This window comes from Felis catus, chromosome B3 (genome assembly GCF_018350175.1).
Source record: "Felis catus isolate Fca126 chromosome B3, F.catus_Fca126_mat1.0, whole genome shotgun sequence".
In the NCBI taxonomy this organism is placed as follows: Eukaryota; Metazoa; Chordata; class Mammalia; order Carnivora; family Felidae; genus Felis; species Felis catus.
Genome location: NC_058373.1, coordinates 143,616,500 through 143,629,352, shown reverse-complemented (window position 1 = coordinate 143,629,352; position 12,853 = coordinate 143,616,500). Strand labels below are relative to the sequence as shown.

At 49.1% G+C, this 12,853-nt stretch overlaps 1 protein-coding gene and 1 pseudogene across 4 annotated transcripts in view; both read right to left on the bottom strand.

Annotated features, from left to right (window-relative positions):
- Positions 1-12,853, bottom strand: part of PPP2R5C (protein phosphatase 2 regulatory subunit B'gamma) — a 129,297-nt gene that overhangs the window by 97,792 nt on the left and 18,652 nt on the right. Inside the window, exon 1 of one of the 4 annotated variants that reach the window (XM_011283520.4) lies at positions 66-256. The exons of 2 other annotated variants lie outside the window; for them this stretch is intronic. In XM_011283520.4, coding sequence (XP_011281822.2) covers positions 66-159 — 94 coding nt within the window. In that variant the 5' untranslated portion in view covers positions 160-256. Of the gene's footprint in view, positions 1-65; positions 257-12,853 lie in introns of those variants that run through there. One more of the 4 variants, XM_011283519.4, reaches the window with a different exon arrangement.
- On the bottom strand, positions 4,580-9,533 carry LOC109501039 (annotated as a pseudogene).

Sequence of the window (12,853 nt, the reverse complement as noted above, 5' to 3'; positions counted from 1 at the left end):
GCACAATAGCCATTTATTAACTAGCCCCGGAAGGTTCCGATTCGGCGAGACACACAATAACTTACCCCGAATGTGGAGCAGGGCCACGGGCTGGAAGGGCCCGTTGGAGTTCGCCGCGTCCACCACCATCCTGCTGCCCGCTTTATTACATGTCCACATCTAGACTCCAGCGGGAGAGGCAGTGTACTCCTTAAGGCAAGAAAGCAGCCTCCATTTTAGTTTAAAAAAAAAGACAAACTGAAGCTCTGCAGCTGGAGGGAACTGGCCGCCCCGTGATGTCAGCGGGCTCGGCGCGCGCTGATTGGCCGGAAGCTGCAACTTAAAATGACACTAAAAAAACTGCAATTGGAGAGAGCGCCCTGCTCGGCTGTCAGTGTGCGCGGACCCGGCGCGGCTCCGGGCTCCCGCGGCCTCGCTTCGCGCGGACCTTCGGCCCCCGGGGCCGGGCTCCGAGGCCGCCAGCCCCACGGGCCCGAGGGCCGACGTTCTGCGAGCGAGCGGGGAGGGCGAGCGGGCGGGCGGGGCGCGGGAGCCCCGGTGCCCGCCGCCCCCGGGGGTCAGAGGTGCGCGGCCGCCTCTGCTCCCGGCTCCCCGCGCTCCGGCGCTCCCGGCTCCGGCCCACGGTTCCCGCGCCGGCACCCGGCTCCGTGATGTTCCAGTCAGGGGCTGGGCCAACATTATGCAACCCCCCCGTCGCCAGTGTGGGCTGGCGCTCAGCCTGTCCTACCAAGTTAGGAGCCGAGCTGATCCCCGAACGCCCGCTTCTCTCCAGATCGAGCTCTCTTACTGGGAAAATTCAGTGAAAAAAATCATATGGACAAGGAAAGCCTCCTTAAATTGAACAGCTAGGAAGTGCTACAAATTAAGGGGGTTAAAAAGAGAAAGCCAGAAAATGAAATGCACTCTCCATTTATGTATGCTGAAGAGGTCAACACAGTAGGTACTTTTAAGTTTTTATTTAATTTTTTAGAGTTAATTTATTATTTTGAGAGAGAGAGAGAGAGAGCATGCAGGAGGATAAGTGGGAGAGGGGCAGAGAGAGAGAGAGAGAGAGAGAGAGACTCCTGAGCAGCCTCCACAAGTGGGGCTCGAACTCACAAACCTGGAAATCATGACCTAAGCCAAAGTTGGATGCTCAACCGACTGAGCCACCCAGGCACCCCTTATATTTTTAGAGATTCAAGCTTAAAAATTTTAAACTAAAAAGGATATTTCACTTATTTTTATGGGACTAATTTCAGAGGCTATTATTTAGATCTTAGTTTCTTGGCTTCAAAAAGAGTTAATGTAAAAAGCTGTTCCAAGGAGAAAGGCATCGTCTCTGGAATATGAGGCGATTGAAGACATGACTCCCTAACAACAAGAAATATTACTACCAGCTCCAAGTAAAAACAAGCTATAAGAGAAACATCTGGCAGGGGTGCCTCAGTGGCTCAACCAAGAGCGTCCGGCTCTTGATTTCAACTCAGGTCATGATCTCACGGTTCGTCAATTTGACCTGTGTCGGGTTCTGCGCTGGTGGCACGGAGCCTGCTTGGGGTTCTCTCTCTCTCTCTCTCTCTCTCTCTCTCTCTGCCTCCCTCCCCCGCTCATACTCTCTCTCTTTCTCTCAAAATAAATAAAAATAAACTTAAAAAAAAAATCTCTGGCAGGTACGACTGAAAAAAAACCTCCTCACTTTGTCACACACAACCAAGTCTGTCCAAACCACACCCATGTCCTCTCGCACAACTCCCTCCGCCCACCTGCCCCACTTGTGAACAAGAACGCAAAAGCCCTTTGGTTCCTAAACATAATTCACAATAGTAAGAAACCCCCGAGACACAGGTGGGGTTAGCAGTTACATCTGTGGGCTGGCCCTCGATCCATTTCAACGAGTGAGTGAACAGCTATGATCCTCCAGGAGTGTTTAGTAAGGCCCCCTCACCAGCAAGAATGCAGTCTTTACAATGTGCGTCGATATCGATCACAAAACTAAGTGAGTAAAGGCAAATCAGATCCCACCCCTGCCTCCCTCTTCCCCGGAGCTGAAGGATGCTGCTAGCCTCCAGAGCTGGCCATGCGATTATTTATAACAAGCGACGGGTCCAGGCCTTCACCCCCTGTGCAGACAGCCGCACACCTGCCTGGTTCCTCTGCTGCTGAACAGCAGACACGCTTTAGCAAAAGCTGCCTGTGCTTTGAGTCAGGTTAATGTGGAATTTAAATTCTGACTGCAGACCCTCTGGGTTGTCAGATCACCGGAGGGATGGCTCTCCCAGGATCACCACCACCTTCTCACCCAGGGAGCGATGCCAGATGAACTCAGACATGTGTGCAATTAGGAACGAGGTGTGCTTGGTAAAGGGGTCCAGAAGCAGATGCTTCCTGCGGATCTGCACTTTAAAACCAGACAGGGGCGCCTGGGGGGCTCGGTCAGTTAAGCGGCCGAATCAATCTTGGCTCAGGTCGTGATCTCATGGTTCGTGGGTCTGAGCCCTGCGTGGGGTTCTGCGCTGACGGCATGGAATCTGCTTGGGATTCTCTCTCCCTGCCCCTCCCCTGCACACGCACAGACCCTCAAAATAAATTTAAAAAATTAAAAAAAGAGAGCTAAATAATCTCTTTAATATGAGACGAGAAGGGGAAATGTGCCCGTCCCAAGACTGTGCTGATGAGCCTAAAGTGAAGAAATAAGGGGGAAAGACTCCTAGAATCGTTACATAAAGTATACAGATGAGAAGTCAATGAAAAAGGGAAGACATTTCCTTGATGTAGTTTTCCTAATGATCTCAGATCAAAGGATCTCAGCTCTATTAGTGATTTCCCCCATGCTCTTTTGAAGCCTTGTACACATGAAGTAATTCCTTAAAGAACGCCAGGACTGTGATCTGGAAATCACCAAGGAAACACACCCTAAATACAAACAAGCAAACAAATAAGTAATACGGGGAGAGGAAAAAACACCTGAGTAAGTATCCAGAGGGCATGTCCTGGGACGGAAGCCTAAATACTATACACATGCTGGTGTTAATTTTTCCCCAGGCTGATTTATAGGTTTCAAGCAATTCCAGTCAGCATTTGGTTGGGTCTCTATTTTTCTGACACATTTTTTCTTGACAAAGCGATTCTACAGTTGAAACACAAAAAGCAAGAGGATGAGATTACTTCTGAGGACGGCTGGTCTTACCCACTGTAAAGCTTGGGAATTAATGCTGGTGTGATGGGGGCCCAAGAGTTCAGCGAGGCGGAGGCAACAGCCCCCAAGGCAGTGAGCACAGACACCCCAGTGTATCCTGTGACAAAGATGAATCTCGAGTCAGCGGGAAGGGGAAGATTAGCTGCATGACGGGCTGGCTATGTGGGGATCAGTCCGTTTAAGTCTTCCCATAAATAAAATGAAATCGGAGGTCAGTTCAATAAGAAACAAACCCAAATCCTTCCCTCTCCGCAACCCACACAGCTTTCAGAAAGGAAGTGAATATGAAAAGAAAAGGACATTTAGGGGCACCTGGGTGGCTCAGTTGGTTGAGCATCTGACTCTTGATTTCAGCTTAGGTCATGATCCCAGGGTCGTGGGATCGAGTCCCATGTCAGGCTCCATGCTGAATGTGGAGCCTGCTTAAGATTCTCTTTCTGCCCCTCCCCCGCACACACCCACTCTCTTGCTCAAAATAAAGAAAATACATTTTAAAAAGGACATTTAAAAACAATGGGCAATCCTTGAATGGATACTGTTCACATTAAAAAAGTTACAAATTTCTGTATGTTCCCCTCAAAAAACCAGAGGAAATATAAATGCCATAAACACGGGGAGTTAATAATCAACTACAGTTAATTATAAAAAAAAACAAAAAACAAAAAACCAGAGCCTCGATGCTGTAAAGAACCACAACTGATCAATAATTGTATGAAAAAGTATTTCCTTGCCTATTAAATCAGGAATCATTTTATTTTTATTTTTTATTTTTTTTTCAACGTTTATTTATTTTTGGGACAGAGAGAGACAGACCATGAACGGGGGAGGGGCAGAGAGAGAGGGAGACACAGAATCGGAAACAGGCTCCAGGCTCTGAGCCATCAGCCCAGAGCCCGACGCGGGGCTCGAACCCATGGACTGCGAGATCGTGACCTGGCTGAAGTCGGACGCTTAACCGACTGTGCCACCCAGGCGCCCCAAATCAGGAATCATTTTAAAAAATGATAACTACTCAATACTGGTAGAGGCATGTTGTGACCCTGCCAACAAATCTATAAACTGTTTTGATCCTTTTGGAAAATAACCTGGCAATATGGATCAAGAGTCTTCAGGTAATTTTGCCCCTGGGAATCTATTCTAGAGATGTGTCTATTCCAGACATGTTGTAGCGGGGTGCGCATCACATGTTAAAATTTTTAAAAAACCGCTAAAACGCACATGATGTGAAATTTACCGTCTTAACCATTTTCATTCCCGACGTTCAGCTCGTGTGGTTTTAAGCACATTTACACCATTTTGCAGCCGTCGCCACCGTCCATCCACAGAGCTTCATCCTGCAAAACTGGTACTGTCCGCAGTAAACACTAACTCCCACCCCCACCCCCGGCACCCCCCGTCCTAGTCTCTGTGACTCTGACTACCCCAGGCACCTCCACCAAGCGGGATCATGCACGTGTGTCCTTCTGTGACGGGCGTACTTCGCTCTGTAACGTCCTCGAAGTCCATCCATGTGGCGGCGGGCATCAGCGCCTCCCCCCTTTGTACGGCTGGATGATATTCCGCTGCGTGACCGGACCGCGTGTCGTCCCGTCCATGCACGGGTGGACATGCTGGGCTGCCTCTGCCTCCGGGCTAGTGTGAATAAAGCCGCTGCAACGCGGGTGTGCAAGGATCTATCTTAAGTCCCTGCTTTCAGTTCCTTGGGGTGCACACCCAGCAGTGGGATTGCTGGAACTTACGGTGTTTCTGCGTTTAACTTTCTGAGGAACCTCCATGCTTTTTCTCACAGCAGCGGCACCAAGCCTGTTACATTCCCACCAAAAGTGCACGAGGGCTCCAGTTTCTCCACATCCTCACCAGCACTTGTTATTTTCTGTTGTTTGTTTCATTCCTTTGACAGCAGCCACACTAACAGATGTGGAGTAGTATCTCACTGTGATTCTGATCAGCGTTTTCCTAACGATTAGTGATGCTGATCATGTTTTCACGCGTTTACTGACCATTTGTGTATCTTTTTCGGAGATCTGTCTATTCGAGTCCTTTTTCCGTTTTTAAATCGGGTTTTCTTGTTGTTGAGTTGGAGGAATTCTTTGTAAATTCTGGATATTAATCTGTTATCAGATGAACGATTTCCAATTTTTTTCCCATCCTGTGGGTTGCCTTTTCACTTTGTTGACTGTTTTTTGAGGCACAGAAATTTTATTTTTTGCTTCATCAAACAATTTTAATCAAGTTAATGGTAAGCTGTAAGAGTGCAATTGCATGAAAAGCCCATATTCTACATGTTTAGATTATTTTCCATGGTCTTTACTTGTCAGGTGTTGAACGTGGGACCCACTCTCGAATCTTCTTTCTAGTGGTAGAATAAGGTACATTGTCTGGAGCGCCACTCATATTGAACTTATGGTTTGTCCAAATGAATTTACGAGCAGTAGGTGGTTCTGTTGTTGGAGGATCATCGGTCACAGAGCGAGGCCAACAATGCCATTCAGGAGACACCCGTCCACATCCCGAAATGTGTTCTGGCCGTTCATTTCAGTAGTGTACGTAACCCACTGGTGACGGCCAAAAAACGGATTGTTGTCCTCATAGTATTTGTTTCCATATTTGTCTCCCCCCACTAATGTACCAACCCTCACATCGTTTGCCCTGAAGAAAATTCTAGATAGCCGTGGAGGCTGCCGGGGCCGCTGACCTGCTGCAGCCTGTGTTTCAGGACCCACGAGAACTCCATCGTGTCCTGTGGGCCCAGCCTCCCGGGTGCGACGCTCAAAGTGCACTTGGCTGCGTGGAACTGACCACAAAAGATTCCCCACTAAATTTTGATGTAGTCCAACTTACCTTTTATTTTTGTTGCCTGTGCTTCTGGCGTCATTTAGAAGAAATCAGTAGCAAGTTCAAGGGCATGAAGCTTTTCCTCTATGTTTTCCTCTAATGGTTTATGGTCTTAGCTCTTCTATTTAGGTCTCTGATCCACTTTGAGTTACCTTTTGTGCATGGTGTGAGGTAAGGGTCTAACTTCATTCTTTGCATTTGGATATCCAGTTTATCTAGGGCCATTTGTTGGAAAGACTGTCCTTTCCCCACTCAAGAGGGAAAACCATTCAACCATCTATGGGAGGGTTGATTTCCAGGCTCTCTAGTCTCCTCGATATTGGTGAATATACCTGTCTTTATGCTGGCACCACACTGTTCTGGTTACTCTGCAGAAAGTTTTGAAATCAGGAAACTTAAGACCTCCAAGTGTGTTCTTCTTTCTCAAGACTGCTTTGGCCATTGGGGGTCCCTGCAGATTCCATGCAAATTTTAGAATGGATGTTCCTATTTCTGGAGAAAAGTACGATTAGGATTTTGATAAGGATTGCACTGAATCTGTAGGTCTCCTTGGTCAGTACTGACGTCCTAACAATGCTGCCTTCCAACCTATGAACACAGGGGTCTTTCCACCTATTCGTGTTGTCATCAGTGCCTTTTGGCAACGTTTTGTTGTTTTCAGTGTACTAGTTTTTTATCTCCTTGGTAAATTCCTAATAACTTTTTTTGAGAGCATCACATTTTTGTGATTCTAAAATACTAGAAACTACCTTAACGTCAAAGGGATTTTCCCACACAATGAAACATTAGACATCCATCAAAAATAGTTATAAATATGTAAAATGAAAATAAGTGAAGAGGGGAGTGTATAACTTTTCAGAAATAGTATGATCATAAAATGAAACACTCCCAAAATACGAACCACAGTCACTGTTGAGTGTTACGACAGTGGGTGGCTTTTCTTTCTGAAGTGTCTGTATCTCTCTCAGCATTGATGAAATAAGCACATACTACTATGATAAAAGTTAAACAGGATGGTTTTTAAAAAGACGCATAGGTTAAGTTAGCACAGGGGGAAACCCTTAATGAATGCCGCTCGTTGGCTTGTAGCTAAGAACAGAGAACGGGCTGTGATAAGCACCCAGGAAATACGATCCCGAAGGTTTCTTCCTTGTGCTGTGTAAAGGAGCTCCTGTACGTAAAACACACAAACAAAAATTGGCCTAAATCAGGCAAGACAAACTGAACCGACAAACTAGAGGCTGTGGACTCCCTCCCGGTCTCAAAGAATGAGTCACGGACTAGTTAATTTTACCACCATCTCTGCCACTTCTGCACCGAATCTATACGCTCACTACAACTACCAGGGTTCAACCTGTCTCTGGAGCACCGTCGTCGCTGCGGAGACCAGCCCAGGAGAGGCTCCGAATGCAGCCACGCCCCTGGCACCGCGACCAAGTTGTCGCCACCCTGACTACCCCAGGATGGTTCTCATCTCACCCGGAAAAGGGGATGTACGTGATCCTCTACCTCCTCGGGTGTCAGGAGGTGCCAATGTCACAGACGGAGTAGACTACGTGCTGGGCTCGGGAGGGACTGGCTCCAGCCATTCGGCCTGAAAGCCGTGCACACCGCAGCACTCCAAGATCATGGCCTTTACCAACAATGCTTCGGAAAGATCCCCGGGCTGCAGGAGGACAGCGCAGCAGAGCCGATGGGGGATCTCTGCGACACTGCCCACCCCCGCTCCAGAAGCCTTCCTACCCCCTCCCTGGGCCACAGGCTCCCTCCCCCCGCCAGCCCCTGGATGGTGCCTGGCAAACGGCAGGCGCATCAGCGAACACCCCAAATGATGGACGATTCAAGCAGTAACACCAATTCTGTTCTGATCCTATAAACCCCTTTCCTGCTCTTTGAACCTCTTCCCTGTAGTACATAACTAGGAGGGGCACGCCATCTAGTTGCCCGGATGGTAACACTTCCCATCCCCCGGGTGCACAATCCGGGTCTCCCGCTGCCCCCTCCTGCAGCACCTGTGAGCGGTCGACCTGCCCTCCATGCCCCCCACGACGGCCTCCCTACTGGTCTCTAACTCTCCCTCGGCCACCCAACCCTGCCCTCCCTGCTGCTACAGCCCCGGGGCGGGGGGGCGGGGTGGGGGGGAAGGGCCTGAGCTAATGCCCACGGAGGAAGGGCACCTTTCTGGGCGCACACAGCCCTCCTCCGTGCACCCTCCCATCAGAGATGCCAGTGCAAACATCTTTGTGCGGTACAGAAATGAAGGTTAAAAAAAACAACAACAACCCGAATTACTCTTTTTATTCTCTGGTCCCTCTGTCGCTTTGTTTTGGTCTTTATTTAAAAACAAACTGCCTGTAAATACATCCCACTAGTTTTATTTCTGCTTTAGCAATTCTGAATAAAACTTTTCAGTTTTCATTTCTAAATTTAGCTTAAGGTTTTATTTTTCATCTCCCAGGCAATTTTGCCGGCAAATTAAATATGCTCATATTTTAGTCAAGAAGTTTTACAGTTTTCTTTCATTGAAAAGCAAGCTGTTTTTGAACCTTGAGAACGGCGGTGTCGCACGGCGTGGCCGTTGTGCTGGCCGGCACTATTTTTTTTTTTTTTTTTAACTGGAAGCTGTAGGAGCGCGGATGATGTACGTTTCGTTGGGCAAGAGAGCTAACCTAAAACAGTTGGCTTCACTTAGAGTTTAAAATAGACTTTTTCCTTAGGCAGATCAAAGATACCTAGCATTCAGCTGTGTTCAAAGGTTGCCAGGGAACTTCTGCTTGCCAACAGCAAGGACAAAGGGGCAGGCGCCGGTCGCCCTGTCCATGGGAGCGAGTGCTGTGAGTGGACAGCGTGGACGGGCTGGTCCCCGGGCACGGCCAGCAGGGGGACGTGGAGGAGCCCAGGGAAAGCTCATCCTGAGCACTTGCTGTCACTGTCCCCACAGCTGGGCCGGGAACCTTTAGAGCCAGAACAGGTGCTCACAGAAGACAGGGCACCCACCCCGGGTGCCTCCAGCATGCACGATAGATTAAGGTGCTCTCACGTCAGCTCTTAAGAGCAAACCTCCTTGTACACGGAAGAGCCGGCGGGGAGTTGGGGGGGGGGTGTGTGTGAGCCTGGACTGGTCTCCTCATGAGAGGGGACGTCACTGCAGCTCTCTGGAAACTGAAGAAGCGAGGAGGGAGCGGGCAGAAGGCTCAAAGGCCCTTCCGTTCCTTCCGTAAAGTGTGTCTCCTGCATCCTTGGCAGACGCTGGCCTGGGCAGCAGCACAGCTCTGCCTTGGTGACACGCTGCACGAGAGGAACACAGGTGGACAGTGAAGTTAACACGTGCAGCGTGTTCTGCAACCCGAGTGTCCACCAGCAGACAGATGGACGCACGAACTGTGGTCTAGCCGTTCGATGGAGCATATTCAGCCTTGAAAAGGAAGACTGAGCCTGGGTGGCTCGGTCGGGTGAGGGTCCGATGATTTCAGCTCAGGTCATGATCTCACAACGCGTGAGATCGAGCCCCGTGTCGGGCTCTGCGCTGACGGCATGGAGCCTGCTTGGGATTCTCTCTCTCTCCCTCAAAATAAATAAACTTTAGAAAAAAACCCCAAGAGGGGCGCCTGGGTGGCTCAGTCGGTTAAGCGTCCGACTTCGGCTCAGGTCACAATCTCACGGTCCGTGAGTTCGAGCCCCGTGTCGGGCTCTGGGCTGATGGCTCAGAGCCTGGAGCCTGCTTCTGATTTTGTGTCTCCCTCTCTCTCTGCCCCTCCCCCATTCATGCTCTGTCTCTGTCTGTCTCAAAAATAAATAAACGTTAAAAAAAAAATTAAAAAAAAAAAAAAAACTAAAAAAAAAACAAAAACAAACCCAAGAAACAGAAGGAGAAACCCTGTCACAGGCTACAACGTGGATGACCCCTGAGGACACTAGGCTGAGAGAGAGAAGCCAGACCCAGCAGGACCAATTCTGTATGATTCACTTCCCGGAGGGGATGAAATCCTAGAGCCAGAAGTAGAAGGCAGTTGTGGGGCTGGGGGAGGGCGGTGGGAGGCACGGGTGAGCAGGGGCAGGTCCAGACGGGGATGAGGAGAGGGAGGTGTGGGCGCACAGCACCATGGGCATATTTAATGCCACTGAAAGGGTCACTTGTGAGTGGTTAAAACGACAAATACCATGCTATGACTATTTTGCCACAATTAATAAAAAAAGAGAGAAGGCAGAGGCCTGGGCCAGGGTGGTTCAGGACACAACGGAGCAGAAAGACACGGCGGGGCGCGGTGGCTGCCTCTGGGGAAGGCAGAGACAGAGGAGAGCCAGCGTCTAGGGCCGCGAGGGACCGGATGGAGGATGGGAACACCCAGGGAATGGCGTGTGCGTGTGCGCACGTGTGTGTGTGTGCGCGTTGGTCGTGAGCTGAGTGTGAGGTGCTGTGGGAAACCCGGGCGGGGAAGGCCTGAGTCAGACTAAGTGGGAGGTGACAGCTGGAAAAAGACTCCCAGGCTCTTCTCCGAGGGGGTGGCCAGACCACAGGGGACAGAGGCCAGACTGACCCCGGCAGTGACAGCCAGGCCCGTGGCCCGAGGAGGGTGGACAGCGGGGTGTCTGAGAAGGGCCGGGCCGGCTGACGTGGCACCAGCTCTCGGTCACACACGAGGGTGGCCGTGGTGGCGTGTCTGCGGCCCAGCCGCTGACGGAATGTGGCCACGCGGGGCCTGAGTGCGAAAAGCGTGATGGATTGTGGGTCGGCTGGCTCCCTGAGGGCCAGGGCCGCCTTTGGTCATTGTCATTTCCCTGACCACCTCCCCGTGCTCCGGACAACCCAGACGGTCAGGAAATATTTGCTGTGAACTGGCATCTGCCTCGCCGCGCCTGGGTCATCTCCTCCGTTACTGTGGGCCACCAGGAGCAGACGCAGAAATCCAAGCACGTGGCAGGAGACAGGACTGATGGGGGCAGTTTCTCAACCCACCAGAATTAGGGCAGGCACTCTGGCACCTTCTCACTCTCCATGGTCGTGTTCTTCGACTAATGGCCACGAGGCAAGCTCCCTCTAAATACATGCACGGTTCATCTCTAGGCAGTAAAAGTGACCCGCCTGTATGGCAAAGTTTTCAGTCGTATCAGAAACTGAACTGCTTTGAATACGGCTGAAGTATTGAATTTTCACAAGGAAGGCAAGAAATAGAAGCTTTGCACTGCAGTTCAAAAGCCAAGTTTTAAGAATTAACGTAAATTCTCCCAACAATAGCGTAACAACTTCTTTCACAAAAGGCCAAGCGCTTAGCAACTCAAAATTTCCGCCCCAAGGTCTCAATTGCGGCGAAGTCCCAGTTGCTTCTCGAGGACTTGACTACTTCTCCCAGGCTCTTACAAGCTGCTTGATCGATTTACTCCTCCCACACGGCAGTCAAAACATCTCCCTTCACTTGGCATCTGAACACTTTTACCTTCCAGACCAAAAATGGTCAAGGAAGGGACTAACTCAGGGAAATCTCTGAATGGAAAGGCCCGAAGTCTACATTCAGCCTCACTGTTAAATGAATAAAAACAGGAAATATTATTCTCCACGTAACAAACGACTCAAGATTTTAAACGACCCCAGTATTGAAAAGGTGCAATGGGACAGACATCTCATCCGCTCTGGGTAGAGCGTGTCTGGGGCCACAGCATCTGGGCAGTATCACACAGGTTTCGGTCCAATACCTCCTTTCTCTGCGTCCAGCTTCAGAAAAGTTTCAAAGACGCGAACAATGAAAAATTTATATTACAGCGCAAAACCTGTAATGGCTGAAAACCTAGGATCACCACAGAGTAATAAACGGTTTTTAAAAAATCCCGCTTCCTTGGTATGCCTGGGCGCCTCGGTTGGCTGAGCGTCGGACTTTGATTTCAGCTCAGGTCATGATCTCACAGTTCGTGTGATTGAGCCCCATGTCGGGCTCTGTGCTGACAGTGTGAGCCTGCTTAGGATTCTCTCTCTCTCTTTCTCTCTGCCCTCCCCTGTGTGCATCCTCTCTCTCTAAATAAAGAAACATTGAAAAAAAAAATCCTGCTTCTATTTCCATTAAAGTCAGGAACAAGACAAACGTGCCCACTTGCACCACCACACGTAACATCTTATGGGAATTTTCAGCCAACTCAAGAGGAAGACACTAGAGGTATAAGAATTAGGAACAAAAAGGTGAGGTTATCTTTTTTTTTCTTTTTCCTTTTAGTAGGCTCTATGCCCAATGTAGGGCTTGAACTCACGACCCTGAGATCAAGAGCTGCATGCTGACTGAGCCAGCCAGGTGCCCCGCCCCAGAGGTGAGGTTATCTTCACATGCAGATCTAACCAGGTACCTGGAACATCCAAAAGAATCAGCTGAAAAACTACTGCAAACAGTAAGACAATTCAGCAAGAAAGCAGGATGTGAAAGCGAGACACAGAAATCAACAGCCTTCACGTAAATAATTAACAACTGTTTAGAAGACACTCGCAATAGCAACAATAACAGAATATCTAGGTACAAACCTAGTAAGAAAGGGGAACTTTAAAAAACCTAAAAGGAAATGAAAGTGGCCTTCACAGAGCACACTCTTACGTAAGAGGATGCAAACTTCCTAAAGATGCCATCCTTCCCGGACGTTTAAAAAAGGTGATGAGATCCCAATAAAAACACAACTGCTTTTTCTGCAATGAAATGAGCCAATTCAAAGTGCCTAGCGTTTGTAATAATATCAATATTGTTGCTGTGAATGATTTTAATAGGATATAGCAATAATTATGTCAACGATGTTAGAAACCAAGATTTTCAGTGTAAAAGAGATAAAACTGAAAATTCAAGAAACGTGTGAAAATACCATACTATT